The sequence below is a fragment of the Condylura cristata genome, unplaced genomic scaffold (assembly GCF_000260355.1).
Source record: "Condylura cristata isolate star-nosed mole 26May11 unplaced genomic scaffold, ConCri1.0 scaffold00004, whole genome shotgun sequence".
Lineage (NCBI taxonomy): Eukaryota > Metazoa > Chordata > Mammalia > Eulipotyphla > Talpidae > Condylura > Condylura cristata.
The window spans coordinates 57,610,406-57,629,916 of NW_004567105.1; the positions used below are offsets into that span (position 1 = coordinate 57,610,406).

The 19,511-nt window shown below is 43.5% G+C and overlaps 1 protein-coding gene across 1 annotated transcript in view; it reads right to left on the bottom strand.

Annotated features, from left to right (window-relative positions):
* Positions 1–19,511, bottom strand: part of CACNA2D3 (calcium channel, voltage-dependent, alpha 2/delta subunit 3) — a 764,442-nt gene that overhangs the window by 72,740 nt on the left and 672,191 nt on the right. The window contains exons 27-28 of the mRNA XM_004676565.2: positions 6,320–6,381; positions 5,190–5,234 (exon numbers count right to left, since the gene is read on the bottom strand). Of these exons, the coding sequence (XP_004676622.1) occupies positions 5,190–5,234; positions 6,320–6,381 (107 nt within the window). The remainder of the gene's footprint in view (positions 1–5,189; positions 5,235–6,319; positions 6,382–19,511) is intronic.

The following is a 19,511-nucleotide window of genomic DNA, read 5'->3' on the forward strand; positions in this document are numbered from 1 at the left end:
CATCATTTAGTTTTAGGTAAATTTAGTCATTATTATGGCTTCCTGAGCACCCTGCCAACAACCACACCTGAGCAGGACAGTGGGTATTGAGTGTCAGGATAGAATTAGCCATATTCCTGTCTGATCAATTGTTCTCTCTGTGTCTCTTCACAATAAGTGACACTCAACCACCTCCTCCATATTCCCTCTCCAGTAAAAAGGACATAAAGGAGAAATTTTCTCAACTCTTCTTCATTATGTTACTTTTCCCTCAAATTAAGCCAAACAAACACCCTGTAAGGTGTCTGCCATCACCCTGTCCCAGGGACAGCCTGAAGGGCTTGGAGAAACCAGGAGACCTCTGCTTTGAGAGATACTGGAAGTGTCCACCTTTGCCAGAACATCTGGTGATGAGATTGTTCAACAAATGTGGAGAGAAAGACAGACAAGAAGAGAGTCAGAGGGGAGTTGATTTTTGAAAATGGAGATCTTTCAATGACTTGAAAACTCACGGAAGTGTGATTTCCCAGTTACAAAGGCCACACAGGGAGATAGCTGAGGTTAAAGCCCCAAACTAGATCTCAGGAATTGGGCTGTCAAAGATAGTTAAGGAAATCAAGTGAGGAAGGGGATATTTGAGAGGACAAAGCCCCACACTTGTGTTAACTCAAAGGTGCTATTAGCCCCAAGGCTAATAAGGTATTAGCTGTAGAATGAAGACTCAGACGCTTATAATCAGTGTGACACTTTTGATACCCTAAGTCTCAGTTGTCTTATCTGAAAGATGGAGAGAACAACTATTTCTTAAGACTGACGAGAAGACTTGGGGGTGGGGGAAGGAGGGGAGGCAGGGGAGGGAGAGTTCTGAGCACATGTAAAGCACACAGCACATGGTTAGTTCTCAAAGAAGGAGCTTCTGTCTACTTAGCAAATGATGGCTACCACGTATTACGCACCATCACACACCATCTTTCAAAGTAACCCAATGCTTAAAGCTGCAGTTTCTCAGAAAGGGAAGGTATTATGTAGTTCATAGCAAGAGTTTGTACTGGTAGGTGCACTGGAGTCTGTTTCTTTTTGTGCTTGGGGGGTGCCTTTTGCACATTTTGATTGGTATAAACTAAGCAATAGTCTGACTCAAATGCCTACAGGCTGGGCTGGGTGGTTCTGGAATTTAGTCATGCTACAGCCCTTTCATACTTCAAAAAAGTCCTTCAGATTCTAGAGGAAATGCTTATAAGGCCTTAAAATTTTAATAGTGATTTTTAATTGTAATCCCCTTGAAGAAAAAGATGGCTGCTGAGATTGAGTATGAGCACTCCTATCCCCTCACTATCCTCATACTTCCTCCAAATGCCTTAACAGGAAAGAAATGTCTCTTTTTTCACTCTCTTTGAAAATGCTGGTGCTCACATGGGGGGGGGGGATGGGGAGGTAGCTGTTGGAAAGGTATGAGAGTGGTGAGGAGACAAAGGGTCAGACCAGGATGTGAAGCAGGCATAGCATTCCTTCTGTCTGAAATTCAACCATGTTTCTGTATACTACAAATGTCACAGGATGCATACCAGTGAAAGGAGGAGAAACACTGCAGGACAGGAACAGGTGCCATTTTCCCCACTCCCACTTACATGTAGTCACCTGGGACTACAGGCATGCTATGCCTGCATGGGGGGAAGCTGGGAAGGAGCAAAGTGGATATATAAATGGAAGTGGAACAAAGGAGGAGGGGGAAAACAGGTGGAATGGAGAAGAGACAGGTGGGTGAGAAACATGGGGGAACATGTAGCCCTTGCAAGACACAATTGCAGCCATTATCTTGACTTCATTGTGGAGCATATGGGATATTTTGAATTTTGAGTCTCTCCTGTCCTAGCTTTCTAAGAACTACCTATCCTATTTTTGTGGTTCCCTACCAGAAGATATGTTAGAATTATGGCAAGCTTTAGGTCTCAGCTATTCTGCTTTGGGCCAAACCTGTTTAATAAGGCATTTGTGTACACAAGAGGATGGGTAAATTTTGTAGTTTTATTGAGAATCTATTATTTGAAATTTTTTCTCATTCCCCACCTTTCTGTGCACTGATTAACAATTTTGCATACTAAGTTTCTGCTTTCTTTGACTTTGTGCAGGTAGATGACCAAACTCTATTAGAACACGCATCCTTAACAGTTTGGGGACATTGGTACCCCTTGGTCACATGGTAACACAAAGACCTCTGCACATAGGGTTGGCAACCAATCAAGATCTCCTCCTGCTTCAATCATTGTCTTCAATGTCATCTCCTCCGTCTTCATTTGACTTAAATGTTATCTCCTCAGAGACCAACCCTGATCACTATGCTTTAGTCTCATTCATAGCACTTATTACAGTTGACATCACATGTGCCATCTGCCCTGACAAACAATAAGCTCCAGGAGGACAGGGGCCATTCCTGATTCTGTTTCCCACTGGATTCCCCCCCCCCCAGTGGTCAGCCAGGTATAGATACCTATGAAGGACTGAGAAAGCTCATCTTAGAGGAATGGTGAGTAGGAACTGTCAACTCTGAAGTGAACATTGGACCTGAGTGGAATAGCCATCCTTAAAAGTCTTCAGTCAGACCCACGACCAGGAACTCCCTGCCACATGGTTCAGGTACTGTGGGTCAACCGAAAACATATCTCTATGAGATGGGGAACCATCTGGCACATGGACTCCTCACACCAGCCCAGGGCACACGGGTCAAGACCAAGGGAGTCCACTGATGGGAATGACAGAAGGAGCAGGCCAGGGCCAAGGCGAAGCACATCTGGCAAGTCTGAGGGAGTGGGCCTTCAGTGCAGAGGAGCCAGAAGTACGCGAACTTAATGAGCCCCCACAGATGTTTTTAATGGGGACCTGATCACTTGAAGGCAGTTGGGAGCGAGAAGGGACGTGGTCTCAAAGGCTTAATTAAAAATTATGAAGGAGAATGATACATGGAAACAGTCTGCTGAAAAGATAGAAAGGGGCCTCGGTGGGAAGGCAGGGCTGGCTTTCCCATTTAAGACTATGTAATTGGTTGCCTAAAGCCAAAACTTAGACTCAAAATGGGAACTGGGTGATAGTTTCAAAGTGCAAAATGAGCACATTTAAACATTGTATTAAGTTCAGAAATCAGAGCAAATTCAATGCTTACTTTTCAAAGTAGGTAAACCCTTAAAAACACATTTGAATGGGGGTTTTCTCAGTGGCTGCTAATGGAGCGCATCCGTGGTGAGGAAGGCACCGTATCTTGCACTCAGCCAGCCCAGAGGAAATTGTCAACTGCCTAAAGCAGATGTGCCACTGCCATCTGAGGTTTTGGATTCAGGTGAACTGCTTCTTTTGGGGAAGAAGTCTGAAGACATTTCTGGTTCACAACTAAAGTTTGCTGAGTACTTATCATTTTCCAGGTGCTATGACATACGTTTTTCATGTATCAGTTCATCTATCCTCACCATTATTTTTGAGGTAGCTATTTCAACCTCCACCGCAACCCTTGAAACTTAATGAGGAAACTGAGGCACAGAGGGGTTCAGAAACTTGTCCCAGATCACATCTTATTAGTGCCAGAGTCATAATCTGCAGCTAGTTATTCTAACTTAATAGTCTGCACTTTTAACCACCATGCAATACCACTGTGAAATCAGTCACTGAACAATAAACACAGATGGTATGTTTCTAAGTGGGGGTCCATTTCCACTTGTTTTTCTATGTGAGGATGCACAGAGGCTGTGTGGTTGTGGGAAGATTACTGCCTCTGGCTTTATTCATCAGCGTACTTAACCAATTACTATTCTACCTATCCAACCAACCAACTAAACAACCAACCAGTAACCAGTCAACCAGCAACTATCCAACCACTGTCCATCCCACCAGTGACCCACACATCCCTAGAGTTAGCCAACTAAGCAAGTGTCTTCTGTTCTACGGTATGCCAAGATCCATAAGTCCACCTACCATACAAGTGACCGTCTTACTGCAGGATCTCACAAGACTGACTAGTCAATGTTATTACTAAGCTGTATTATCTTGAATTGAGCTTTCCATTAAGACAATATTTACCTTATCTGAGATATTTGCCTCAGATAGGAGGGGGTGAGATCACCTGATTGTCCTCTGAATAGTATCCCCAAACTTAGCAAAAAGGTGCTGTTATAAAATGACACAGGGTACATACTCTTTCCTAGGGGAAAATTATTTTGGATCTGATGGTGAGAAAAGTGGGTTGCTACTGAAAAGTCTATTGACTGGTTTGTATTCTTTGGATAGTGACAAATACAATGACTAATATTATTTTCACAATTTTAAAAAAAAAAATCTGTGAGGCCTGAGCATTTTGTGTTTTAACTCCATCCTACATACACTCTTTTATATTCCTGTGTTTGCTTTTCCTGTTTTGAAAACCACTCTAATCTGTTTTCTGTATTGGCATTATGTTTGGTCAGGGTTTTTTTAATCCCTGTAAAAATCAGAAGGAGTAAAATGTATGGCTGTAAGTTTGAGTTTATGTATTGACTAATGTCTAGTAACACAGAGAGAAATGCCACAGGAGCCAAAGTGAAAGGTCACTCGCTGCAGAACCTGCTGGCTCCGAGATAGGAGGCAGAAGGAGCGCGGGATTAAACGTCAAAACGCACATGTGAGGGACAGACTTATGGAAGTGGGACATTTTTTTCTGTTATTCATGTGTGGGATTAAAATTCCAGAGAGAGAGGGATGGAGGGAAGCATTATAATAGAATGAAAAATTCTGAGTTTTCAACTCCTAGATTTTGGGGACTCATGTAGTACACAGAGCAAAGCAATTTCTCTGGCCCACAGTTTTCTTATCTGCAAAACAGGACAGTTACTAGTATCTGTTTTACAAGATAGTTGTTACAAGGATGGAAAGAGAGCACATGGGAAAAATCTTTAAGAACAGTCATGCAAGCTTCAAATGGAAGGCATTTGTATAAGGTCCTAGAAAATGCCCAATTCCAATAGTGCTGTTCATTCAAAGCACATTTTTCTAGCTCTCCTCCACTGTCTGACATGGGGGAAGAGAAGTTAAAAAGAACAAGCACATGTCCGCGGGTTCTGTGCCTGGGGAGATGGGGCCAGAGCAGCTGGCCAGCCTGCTTCTGCGGAGAGGTCACTTTCCCTCAGGAAGAGACTGTTCTCTGCCATCTCCTCTTGGCCAGGGCAGCAGCAATCCAAGAAGCCTCTTACCTCATCATCGCAGCTGATAGAGCATTTGCCATCCAGAGAGGCGCACTGTGTGGGCGGAGAGAAGTGAATAGAAGCCTGTTAATTGGATGCTGCAAACCTGTGAGGAGGCTACTCCGTTACAGAAAACTGGCGTCCAAGCCCCCAGGATTGTCCAAAGGTGGTGCTCCAAGATGAGCCTGGCCTGCCCCTCTGGCCCACTCCCAACTCCAAAGAGCCATATGAACGATAATTACTGGAGCTCAGTGGAGGGTGAGTGAGGCCTGCGCATGGGCAGGTGTGACCTACTCCCCAAACAGTAGTTGCGGAATCTCAGCGCAAAGCAATGCACTTAAAAAAAAAAAAAAAAAAAAAAAAAGATGGTTTGAGGGGGGTGGACCTGGCTCTTTTTCATTTTAATTTACAATACTACTATATTTTTAATATCTCAAGTCTTTGAGTAACAACAAATATAACTACAGCTATTCAATTTTAAATGAATTAATCCACAGAGGTTATATAAAGACTTATTTCTGTGTTCTTGGACTATGGTTTAAGTATCTTCATAGGAGTGGTAAACCATTCCAACATTTTGAACTGGGCAGGAAGACGGACCTAGTGACCATTTCTGCTGAATTACTAAACAAATGCCACTGAGATCATTTAGTATGGAGAGCAGAAAGCTAGGAAAGAGTGTTTCCAGATCCTCTGGGTTTGAGAAGTACAGCAAAGCCCTCTGGCCAAAGATGGCAGATGCAAGCTTAGTGAAATCTAGCTGTGCAAAGGCCTTCAAAAATATAAATAAAGAGATTCTCAAATAAATAATCAGGCATCACAAGATGAGAACAAAATCATTATGGAAATCTCATAAAACATCCCAATGTAAAAGAAAAACTTCTCCTGTGGAAAGTCATTATCTTGATCGCACAATTCAAAACACTTGCAGGAGCAAATTCCCTGCTTTGCCCAGCATGTGGTGTAGAAGATGCTGACAGAATTTTATTTTAGAGTGAAATGAAATGACCTGAGCAGCCAGCAACCCACTTCACAAACATTCAAGGGAAAACTGGCACTTTTAGGCTCCAGGTACCCAAATGTGAACACCTGTATAATAATAGTGTTGCTAATGCTTCAATATGCTGATTATAGCTTACCTGTCTGCTGGCAGTCCAGAACTTCCTTTGGAAAAATTCAAGTTTCATCTGGATGCCTACAGCTAGGACAAATTATAAGTAAAATCAGGTTATTAGAGATCCCTTCCCACAATTATTTAAGATTATCACTGTAAAGTACCTATCATGGTAAGAAGCTGATATAAAGCAATCACATTGAACACTTAAAAGATCAAGTTTATAGTGAAGCAGACAACGAAGACATTTCACCTTTCAGGTAAGGCATTCTCAAGGTTATCTCTACTAAGAGAACTTGACCAAGAACACATTGAGCATAAGCACAGCTTGCTCCTTGGAGACATGTTCCCTGTGTCTTTCTAAAATTCATACACTTGAGATCACCCTCCTTCCAACACAAGCTGAAAATAGGAATGGAAGAAAAAAAGACTTGGAAGACCCCTGGACTTCAAAGTTACTGCGTCTGTTATTACTGTATGCAATTTTATGCGATAAAGTATATTGTACATGTTTCTGAGCTATGAAAGTTGAAGGATGCTTCTTGTGAAGCTGGTGTCAGAGTGAGTCTGTTGCCGCAACGTGATTTAGGTTAATCGCTCCTCCAGTGTCCACGTCTCAGTGCTCTCTTCTCCCACTTACTCTCAAGGAATGATACAAGTTTAGTTTTGACTATGAAAAGCACCTTCAATCCAAGGTGAGAGAAAATATAACCAGGGAGAGGTTAAGAGACTGACTTGAAGCTTTGTGAAGTGATATTTGGTGGAACTTCAGAACTATGACATAAGATGAACAGTTTTCCCTTCATTTAGCCAAAGCAATGTAACACTTTGAACCATTTCAGGAATTATTTGAGTGAGAACACAAGGCTCATCAGATAGTGAGAAAATTGTAAGAATGACTATGCAGCAAACACTGGACTTCCCTCTCCACTCCCCCAGACCCCATTCCCCATTGCACTTCTGCAATCTTCAGTATACATACAACTTCTCAGTTTGGGCCATAGCTGAAGACCACCTGTATTGCTAGTTATCTTTCTATATTTTTTTCTTCTACTTACATACCTACAGTACTGTCAACCTAAGTGATAATGACCATCAACCTAAGTGATAATGACCATCAACAGAAACACACATTGCCACAAAAAAAAAAAATCATTCAATGTTCTTAAAATCTCACATGTCACCATATCTGACTCTCACTTGGTTAATCACTGCTGTGTCAGGAACTCGGAGACGCACGAAGGTCTCAGGATGTGAGTTTTATGACTCTCAAGTGCATCTCTGTCTCCTACACAAGTAGACACACATCCTCTGTCGTTGGACTTCAAGTGTCAGACTCCAGAACAGGGAGCGCTGAGATGGCTGCAGTGTGCAGAGCAGACAGTCTCTGCTGTGAGCTATTTCATCATTCTGGGTTCATCCATCTTTGCCCGAGTTATCCTCTGTCCCTTGGGCTGTAAGCTCCCTGTTCTGGCTTCACACTGGATTCTTGCCTGGGTCCAGCAAGGTGCTGGGACCATAGGTGATCTATCTGTAAAAGCTTTATTTTTAGAAAATTATTTCAGGTGATATTATAGTCAGTAGTTACAGGAAAAGATGAAGGAGTAACCTTAATATAAATGCTAATCACACCCAAATGAAAGATTTTTCAGTGGCAGTGTTCAACATTTCAGAAACACCTATGGCACTTCAAGAAAATATACTCATGTCTGGTGCCCTCCCATTCACTCCAAACCACGCAACTCCAAATTCCCTGGAGTGGGACTAGGGCAGAGGTGTGTTTCACAAGTTCCCAGGTGACTGAAGTCTGCAGCCAGGGTAGAGCACAACTGATCTAAGGCCATTAGCCAACTGGCCGTGGGGGACCTACTGTGACTTGATCAGCCTAGAATCCCAATGCCCTTGCTCACACAAGAAAAAACTTGAGACCACCTGAAGGAAGCTGATTTTGGAGGCTGAGGGCGGTATACACAGTTTTAAGTAAACCTTGTCTTCCAATGTGCCCAGTGGGCCATAGCCCTGTGGATATGTGGACCAGGGTACAGGCTGGGTCATGGTCAGATCCACAGAAGGTAGAGGCCCTGTGCCCGAGAAGGGATTTGGAGGAAGTATCTCTGGCTCTAGAAAGGACAAGCAAGGGTGGCAGAAAATTGACTGTAGAGCAGAGAGCTTTACAGCTATTGTGCCACCCACTCATGGCAGTGGGTGGAAGTGTGAGTTGGTTGATATCCCTTTCTCTCCTCTCCCTTGGCCACTCCCCTCCTGTGCTGCTCCCCAGCCAGCCTTGCTCAGGATGGCTATCAGAGAGAAAGACGTCAAGCCCCTCCAGGATACAATCAGAGGCTTCTCTGAACAAATCACCCCCACAGTGACCTTTCATGGTGTTTCTAGTTCTGAAAGACCAGTGCTACCTGGTCCCCCAACCCTCTACTGAGCTCCTGCATGAGCGACCAAAGTCTTTCCAAGCATCCCTCCCATGCTCAGATGGAGCCCCCATCATCACTCCACAATGAAGCTAGCTGTTCCCTCCTGGATGTTTATCTATCTCACATATTTGCAGCCTGCTATCATCTGCCCCTCTCAGTCTGTACCCCAGCTCCTCAGAGTGCTTTAATCTTTCCCCATGAGTCAATCCCTCCATCCCATTAATCACATGAGCCGCTTCTCTCTGATCTCCCTCCAGCAGACTGCATCCTTTCCCTGGTCCCAATGCCCTAAAGTAGACACTGCTTACCTCGCTCCCCACTCACTCCCCTGTCTGGGCCGTGGGGTCCATGCCAGAGGGCCCCCAGACGGCCCTGACTGTAGTGTGTCTGCTCAGTTCTTACCTGGCTGTATTTTCACTAGCCCACATCTAGGTCCCCTCCCGCAACACTGGGACCTGGCTTCCCATAATGCATCTGGGTACACGGCATTTTCACCTACATGTCAATGTACAAATCTGTAACTAAGAGACACCCAGGACCCCTGGTGGGTTAACTTCATGGCCATTTATTCAGTGACCTTCTCTAGGCAGGGTACAGAGGGGAACACGAGCACATGCCCACTCAGTGTCCAGTTGAGGAGTAGCCATGTACTAAAAATGACAACAAGGGCTCAAAGAGAGAACAGAGATTTGGTCAGACTTGGCCTAGAGACTTGTGTAAGGTAAGGCAGGGAGTACAGACTCACAGGAAAAGTAAGAATAGAGGGAAGATGGCAATCCACATCCAAAGATGAGATACAAACTACACAGGTAAAAGAGAGAACCTTTTAAATAACTATGTGTCTTCTGAGGATTAAAAAAAATAGGAGTGAAATACCTGGATGTGTAGGCTGAAGGCAAACAGCAAAAGATCCTGAGTGTTGGGGTCAATAAACCCAAAGAGTATCTTGTATACCAGGGGTGGGAACAAGGGCCAAATTCAGCATCTTTATAAATAAAGTTTTATTGGAACACAGCCATTCTCATTTGTTTACATACTGTCTGGCACATGGCAGAGCTGAGTAGTTGCAACACAAATCAAATGGCCACAATACCTAAAACACTTACTGAACTGGCCCTTTATAGAAGAAGTTTGCTGACACATATTTTAGGGTTTAACAGTCATTTAAGATCTGTAAGTAAAGAGGCGCAGAGTTGTGTTTATATGCTAGAAAGCCCACTGTGGAAGCCTTGCAGAGGAAACACTAGAAAAATAGCTGGGATGGTGGGAGATGAGAATGAGACACATTAGACAGCCCTGGTTATTGTTATTTGGTGCATTCAGCTGCTTACCTATAAATATAAAAATTATCTTTTAAATATGAAAATTTATAGACATATATACACACAATAAAAATGCCCCCCATGCAAAACAAACTAAAAAGCTATGAGCATCCTATGAGTAGCTCTATGTAGAAAAACAAATATGAGCTTCCACAAAAGGAAACTCAGCTCTATTTTACTTGATGCCTTTGTTTTGTTCCACATGGCTTTTTCTCCCCTTTTCAAGTTCTATCAGGAAAAAAGATCATTATTATTTTATTAGCAAGTCTCATTCTCTTTCCCCACCACCACCCACCCCAACTGGAACCTGAGATATTGGCCACACCCATCTGTTTTGTTCTTTCTATGACATTCTAAGCCACAACAGTATATTCTGATTCAAGTCAATCTTGCTAATTTAATAAGGAAAACAAGGTCAGAAAATGACTTTGTGAAACCCAAGTCCCAAAGAGAAGGCAACAAATAAAAATACAATTACTGGGGGTTAAAATGTTTTAGACAGTCCAGAAAATCATCAACATAACTCTCCTGGAGTTCTCAGCTCCCTTCTCTTCCGTCTAATGAGGAGTATGCCAAGCTCCCTGCTAGGTACCTTCACCACCAAACTGGAGATGGCACAGCATCCATAACAGCATCTGGAGGTATCATCTCCTAGGAGCAGTCGCCAGAAAAAAAAACAAACCCTTGAATTCCTTCCCAGCAAGCCAATATTGGCATAGGCTCCTAGGACAGTGACCCCAAGGGATAGGATGGTCTTGGAAAACTAGCAAAAGAGCAAAATTAAGAGAACTGCTATCCTGAGAGCCCCAGAGAATTTTTTTGCACAAAATGTTTAGCCATTTGGAACACTGACATTTCTTTTGGCTTGAATTTTTCATGTCACTGTTCCTGTACATCACTTCAATATTCCACAAAGGCCTGAGGGCAGGTGCCCAATGCTGACACACAGATCACAACCGTATTTGAAGAGTCTTCCTTCCAGCCCTCCCTTTTCCCTGCTCTCAAACTTCCTTCCTTCCTTCCGACCCTTTCCCCATGGATCGCAAACCAATTATGTGTTAGGTGGTGGGAGGGACATAGCTCTGAGATAAAGAGATAAAAACAAGAGGGATAGAGCAGCCAGGGTTGGAAACAGAGGATGGTGATCAAATCTCTGAATAGAGGGTCACATTTTCGCATCCATCAGAACCGATGAAAATGAGCATAGGGCATCATCTAAGGACCAAACATACAGACTATTTGATTCATAGAATCTCAAAGATCAGTGCACTTGAATTTGGGGACAGACAGCTGACATCAGATCAAATCCTCTTGTTCTGTGCTGTCCAAATTGGCCACTAGCTAATGACATTATTTAAAATTGAAATGAAATAAAATCAGCAGTTCGGTACTTTAGCTGCCTTTGTCACACAGATGGGCTTGGTAGTCACACAGGGCTTGTGGCTACTGTACTGGACCTTACAGATCTAGAACACTTCCATCCTAACAGAGAGCTCTAAAGAATTGCTATCAATGACCACAGGAGGGGTTAAAAGGAGGCACAGGACTCTAGCCCTGCTTGAGGGTCAAAGGTAAAGTTCTCCATAGAGCTGTTCATGTTCCCCATCCTCTGAAGGCAGAAAAAGTGAGAATGACTTAGGTAGAGAGGATTTAGATCTGATAGGACCTGCTGGTGTGAGAAGACCTGGATTTGGAAGGGGAAGTTGGTAATTAGTTTAAGAGAAACCTAAAGAAATCAATGCAATATGCTCAATGTGGCTACCACCCCCAAGATTTATTTATTTTGCTTTATAAAATTTGAGAATACAAATTACATTTCCAGTGCTATTATATTCAAATGCATTCAAGATGAAATCATGCATGCATCTCATATCAGGTTAATAGACATGCATTCAAGTGTAATCCGAGACTCACCAAAGAACAATGTTACATGTAAAATTAGAAATAAAATAACTTTTTCATATTGTATTCATTTAGAAATAATTTTCTGTGGGCTTGGCCTCAGCTTGCAACATACCCTTAAGAGCACAAATCCGGTTTGTAAAAGAGTGCTCACCACGCCTGGCACGCAAACTCTCACAAACACCCCTATTTCGTGTGCCCCAGTCCTGCAGCCATGCAGTACATCCACATACACACAGAGGGCTCGTCCGGAGACAGAAACAGTCTTGCCGCCTTCAGTGGATCATAGCCAGGGACATTTTACCAGGAGAACTGGTTGTAAACCCTGTCTCTAGCTGCTGCTGGGTGCCTCAAGGGATATCACTTCACCTCTATTTCTACAGCTACACTGGCTCCTAGCGCCTGAACAGGACTAGGAGATAAGTGATGCACAATAAAATTCTGTATCTCAGACCATTCTAAAGGCTAGATAGAGTTGGCAATGTTCACGTTATAATTTGCTTCTGGAGTTTGCTCTTTAATTCTTGTATTTCACCACCAAGGACAACTTTTATGTCAATACATTCTGACTGAGCAGAGAATTCATACACAATACTCCCTACTATCCACCGCTTTATGATGTAGCATTGGTGGTGGGTAAACACTGTAGAAATTCGCTGTAGCAAAGAAGGAAAAAAATGTGTGAGCACAGGCAAAATGAAGCAGAAAATGGAAGTTACTGATTCTCTTTCAGCTGGATGATTCCCAGAACGGACTTTTCCCCCTCCTTCGGGGGTAATGAAAGCTATGCTCTACCATTCAAACCTTGTCCTCTCCTTCCTGGAATGACGAACACTTAGGTACACTCAGGTCAGCAGACAGAATCCAGGAGAGTTAGTGTCTCTGATGCTGATGCTGTCAGGCGACCTGGTTGCAATGCTTCTCAGCTGCCTGGCAGGTGGCTCAGCCTGCAGACAAGCCCTTCAGTACAGCAAACAGGCTGAGAGGAAGATCCCAGCACCGCCCTGAGTGGGCTTGGGCCCACAGCAGTGTCTTCCTCTGAGACTCCAATCCATGGGTAGGAGTATGAAAACAACTGTATCTTCCTTAGATAAAACTGTAATAGATGCAAAATAAAATACCAGCTAAGGATCCCTCACAAATTTCCTCAGGTGAGCGGAACAAGGTTTCTTGAAGCTCCAGTTCTACAATAGTGCTGGTCACATGCTAGCTCATCCATGACACCAGTTCCTTCCTTGTCATGCTTCCAAGCAGGGTTGTGATTACTGTGATGTGGCGGGACTAAGACCCCCTCCCTGCATTTTCCTTGCTTTGTGCACAAAGGCAGTGATTGCAAATTCTGATAGTAACAAGGCCTGGCACATTTGGATTCCAACTTGCCTTAATTAACGGTCAACTGTAATAGCTGTTAGCCAAGTCACATTTGTTTAAATGTTTTCTTCTGTTTGTTTTCAAAATAGTAATTGCAAGTAGAACTAACAATGACTCTAACTGTCACTTTTTTGGAATATTTCATGATTAACTGGGGGCTTGGAAGGGGCCACTGTTCTGGAGTGTTGACGAAAAGAACTCTAACCTTCCTTACCTCAAATGTAAGCCCATTCCAGAGGTCTGCGAATGTCCAGAATAAGTGACTTACCACATGAATAACAATTTAAAACTGTAATGTGAATTATGACATAACTCATCTGTTAAATATTTCATGTGAAGATTTTAATGAATTGCATGATGGAATGTTGGACAAAACAGACAAACTGAAATCCTGGGACTAATTTGGGCAAAACTGAGAACAGAGTATCCTTGAGAAGATGAGGGGGAAGGAAAGGCAGCTGTACTTACATCCCCCCGGGGTGTCAGACTGCAAGTCCAAAGGCTTTCTTAAAAGATTATCAGGGAGGTAGGACGATCAGCAAAAACCTTTGAAAAATACTTAGATCAAAGCAATATTCGTTGAATATAGTCTTGCTAAAGCCTTAACATTAATCTCCGGGGTATGGTATTATTTCAGAAATTAGGGGGAAAAAACATTCTCACAACAGCAGACACACCTCATATTTTAGCCTACACCAAGTGAAGAAACACAACGATAAAAGGGGAGGAGGTATTTAAAATATACCCCCAACTGATTGCATATTTCACTTCTGAAGTATTTATTCCCTGTGGTATTGGAGGGTGGGGGCAATCCTTCTTATACATACTTTTAAATAACAAAGAGCTACATGATCTATATCTGTGGTGAGAGGGAGGAAGGAGGAACAGGAATCCCATTATCACTGGATTGACAACATGATAGCAGAAGATTTTCTTTGAAGAGTCCCAGTCATGGAGGTCCCTTTTAACCTGGAGCCATCCCCACCGCTGTGCCTGGCTTCTGAGAATGTGTATAGGAAGACCTGATCCATTTGCCCATGTGTCTGTGCCAATTACTCTTTTTTTGTCATGTCAGAGCTTCTCAGGAAGCAGTCACCTTTGGTCAAGTATAACCAATAAATATAAATGTTTCCTCCATTTGGGTTCTAATTGCTTGACAAAATCAGTGATGAGAAGAATTAGCAGCATGGTGGAATGGAATAATAATTTTCTTTTTGCTCCTGAGGTAATCTGGAAGCATTTTTCCAAACTTAATGTGGAGAAACCTATATACCCTCAGTTTTCTAACGCCACAGAGCTGGCATCAAGTAGTCTGTCAGATTATTTGATGTTCACAAAACTCTTCAAATAATATTATTTCAGGAAGGTTTCAAGCCAATGCCTTTTTGTGTGTGTGTCAATCCCTATCCTGTCAACCTTTCAGAATAAAACATTTAAGCTTTGGGTTTCACTGTATTTTGATCAGGGGTATACCAGTCAATATCCATTAAGAAAGTTATAAGCTTCCGAATTATAGCTCCCTGGTTAATAATTTCTTATAAGGTCACTACCTAATAAGTCACCAAAAAGATTTTAATAAATCAAGGGTCATATTTCCAAACATTTCAAAACCCATAATAGAATGACCATGTATATTGGCCAAACTCCTTGGAGCCGGAAGTTTGTGCCTACATTTAATGCAGCGCAGCACAAGCTACCCATGCAGGCACAGGGAAGGAAAGGCACTTGCCCAAGCACATGCAGCTCCCTGGAGAGAGCCTGAGCCCATACCAGAGCTCCCAGATGCAGCACCTCTGTAAGATCAAGGTGAACTCGACTCCCTATGGCTGGTAGAATGGGAGCGACTCAGTTAAGCTCAGCTGGAGTTTCATGGGAATATTTTCTCAATGATGCAAGTTATTCTAATGCCTCAGGAGAAGCTGAAGATGTAGTTTTGTTCTATAAGCAATTCACAAAAATTCACAGCACGGCAACAGAACTGTCAGATAAAATAATTCTGGTTTGCTAAATTTGGCAACACCACACAAATGTCACACCACTCATCCAGGAGATGACCTGTTGCACACTTAGCCCTGAGAACACCAAGATAGCGTGAGTCTTGCAGAATGAGAAATGTCCATCAATATGACTTTCATGACTTTACTATTTGTTTCAGAAAATACTTGCCAGAAAGATAAACCTGTAATGAAGTAAAAATACTTCATAATTTACTGGAGGAACATCCCTCAAACTAATTCACTTAAACCACAGGCCGATAAGGACATGCGTGGCTCAATTGAGGAAACTGCTCACTTATACCAAATAACTATTGATTGAACAAGACTCAAGAGGCTCAGCAACCTTAAAATAGCCCTCTCCTAACTGGATGTGTACACTGAAAGATCTCCCAGATCCTGAGTGGTTTCTGTCTGATGCCCCCTTTCTGGAAGCTGTGAAGGCTATCAGAGAGTGTTCTCCTCCCTGCAGTCAGTGGGGATTAAAGTTCACTCTGCTTGATTTACAGGCTATATGGTCTTGTCAGCAGTATAACTGCTTTCTTTTTCTTCAAAGTACTTAACAATATTTGGTGTTACATCATATAGTGTATTATCTATTGTGTTTCATTCCCATCTGACTGGAGATAAGCTCCGTAGGGGAGAGGCTGTTTATGCCCATTTCCTGTATCTAGACAAGTGCCCAACTCAGCTGACACATGAAAACATCATGTGTTGGATACTGTGTGACGCCAGCCCTTCTCACCTAGCCTCTTCTTTCAAGGATGCCTTTGCCATCCCTGTAGCTTGGGCTCTCTTTTGAGGAAAAGGGAACACCAAAAGGAGTCTCAACAAGGGTGGATATAAAATGTGAACAGATCTGTGCTTTGGAAATACCTGCAGGGGAAGGCAGTGGACGTCCGGAACATTCATCCAGCCAGGTGAGAGATAGTGGCTTCCATCAAGCAAGAGCCACTGGGGGTTAGATGAAAGGTGTGGGTGCGTTTCCAACCTTTCTGGACTGTGGAGAGCCTGAATCCCTGAGTTTTGCCACTGGCACATCAGTCTCATGTGTACCTTGCTAGCTACTACCCACCCTCTATCTGAAGGTTTCATCATTTTAGCTTGGTAAACTTCAACATGTTTTGATTTTTGCTTGCCAATGAATTATTTCTCCAAACCTATTACACCGCTTATAAGCAGGGAGTTACATATTCTTCTGGTGTAGAACAGCTAAGGAGAAAGATAGTCCATGATGAAAAATTACTTTGTAAATCTGGTCATAGTAATTACAGTAATTGATAGCACTAATTTAGCACCTTAGTATGTGCCAGCCACCTGCTACAAGCACTGATACTCCATAAGCAACTACCACAACACCTTGAGCAATGGTCAGTACCTCCAGACACATTTCACACCAGTCCAAAGATCCGAGAAGTTAAGGTACAGCTCTGGTATCTCCCTATAGATAGTGCACATCCACCTTATTTTCCCCTTTTGGGGTGCCATCAAGGCAGTTTCCTCAACTGTGAATCCTGGCATGCTCCCTGCTTTTTCTGACAGAAGAAATGCAGACTAGAAATTTCAGGTAAGTTATACATCATTCCCCACTTAATCCAGAATATGTGAACTAATAATCAGAACTTTCAAACTGTTTCTGTCTTTTCTGGATATTGCTGACTGATTTGGTAGGTGACTGGGATGTTTCCTTACAGAGATGCTGAGAACACATTGCCTTGTCTGGAGGTAAAGTGAGAGAAGTATTCCTTAAAGGGACAGGATCTCAACCGGATGATTACTCTAAGTTCCAATCAAGTGTTGTTTTGTGCATAGGAGGCAAAGTCCTGGTCTCGGTCCCCGACAAGTAGGAGGTGTCTGTGAGAACTCAGTGACCAAGTGAAGAGGGTGGTGGAGAGAGCGCTTAGGCCACATGCACATCCCAAACTGGAAATGAACTTGGTGAATTGGAGAACTCCAAGGTGACCTATTCTGCTAATGCAAATGAAAAAGCTAAACACTAGCTTTTTATAAGCCAGGGTATAACAAGGAGGTTTAAACAGAACACAGTGATAAATCCGGTCACAAACACAAATGCCCTCTTATGGTGGATCAAGTAGACTACGGGTCTTTATCAGAGTGTCTCCTGCACGTAGTAACATGGGGGAGGGCCAACTACACCAGGCACAGCTTAGGGGAAACCAGTACTTATGACTGCTAGTGTAAGGCAGCCCAGAGAGGCAAGTCCGGCATGCCACTGGGTCCGGATCCCTACAGCCACCTAGATACTCATTCCAAAGTCAAACACATGGGTGACAGATGTGTCCTGCTACAGCAGACCTGGCCCAAGGCAGATCCTCCGAGAACAGCTGCACTCAAGGTGATTATGAGCCGAGAGGGAGCAAGGAATGGGGAAACATTAATGAGAGGCATTTTCAGACAGCATTTTGGAGTAATCAAGTGTTTTTTTCCTCCAACCTCTTGGAATCTTAGGAGCTTGGAATATTTGGGAACCAGCTTTTGAAGTGAAGGATACACCTTTTGCCCCATAATTCGATCAGATAAATGTTGGGGACAGAAAAGTCATCTTCTGACATTGAATGACTGCTCCCAAGCATGCGCTTGGCAATGCCTGAGTCTTTAGTGTGGGTTCCTGAACGTGCTTTCAGAACAGGGAAGGGGGTGGGGGCGCTGCCAAGCAGGGTAGACATTTTGATTTGGTGGAAAAGTTGGAATCCTTCTCAGAAGGTTCACACCCAGGTGCCCTCTCTATAGACAGAGACCTCAGTGGTGAGCAGACCTGTCTCAGTCCCTCAACTCAGTCTTTTATTCATTCCACAAAGATTCCTTGGTGACCAGTAAGCTTTCAATAAAAATGGAATGAATGAATGAATGCTCAAACAGATATGCCATATTCCAGTCACTAGAGAGTTAATCAGTAGCTTCTCCTGTTTCACTTGAGGGATAACAGTTTGAAGCACAATTGTTACTAAAATTTTTTACCCATAGTTTCCTGGCACCCCCTGGCTCTTCTCCATTTCCTCAGCTAAAGCATCTATGCTTAGGCCTCAGGGAAGGGAGGACAAAACTTGGAGAACAAAGGGGCAAATTCTGGATTTCTGAGTCTCAAAAACTTAGGCCTTAAGGAATCCCAGGGCTAGAGGGAAGATTTTGGAACTGCCTGGACCAGTTCCTCTTCTCTCCACCCTGCCCTGCCTCCAATGCCTTCCAACTGCAAGAAGAGATGATCTGATTGGAGTGGGAAGGAACTTTCAGGGGACTCAAGGTACTGGTGGCCCCGAAGACCTGCACCAGGATGTCACTGCAGGTATTTGCCTTCCTGTTCCCTCCTGGGTCCAAACCCAACATCAGGTGGGACTCCCATAGCCAAGGGGCAGAGGGGGCAGGGAGCACTCCTCTCTCAGAAGACCTGCATAGCAGCAAGACACAAGTGCTTGCCCTCTTCCAGCCCTGCTACTCTTGGGAGCCCAAAGACCTTGTGGAGACCAGAGACAGACAACCTAGGCACAGGCTCATCAGAGGAAGGCCCAGGGACCTTTGGTGAATGAGGAGGTCATGAGGAACGCACGCTCCAATCTGCCCTGTCCCAATGTTTCTTCTGAATAAACCCATTTTGTTGTTGCAATAACTAGCGGCCTTTGTTGAGGCCAACAGTTCCATTGTTCTCGTCTCACTGTGATCCAACCCGTCTGTGGAGCCCTCTGCCTGTAAGGGCGGGACTCTGAGATAGAGTCGTTTCCTAAGACCTTTCTCCATGGACACGAGGGGACAATGGATACAGTAGCTTAGTCATTACCTCCTCTTCTGCTCAGTGGAAATTGGACATTTCAACAGGGACAAAAAGCTTTAAGGGGAAAAGACTCATGGTTATTTGAGTATCACAAGAAGTGGCTGTAAGGAGAATAAGATCATCTGAGGGCCTGTTGTATTTCTAATACCTATTCTCTGCTCATAGCCTGAGTCACCAACCACTATGTGCTGTGACCTCTAGCCCAGTCCTGTCCGGGACTGGGAGGAACATTTCATGAGTTCCACCTTGATAGATGAGAAGCCCCTGCTATGTTATCAGGTTTCCAACAGTTTCATTGTCATCTGTGTCTGTTTCTTTATACTTCTGACCAGATTGGAAAATGTCAAACAAACTTGGGTCTGTCTGTCTGTCACACAGCAACATGCGTTCCAAGTCAAGCTCTTCAGCTGCACAC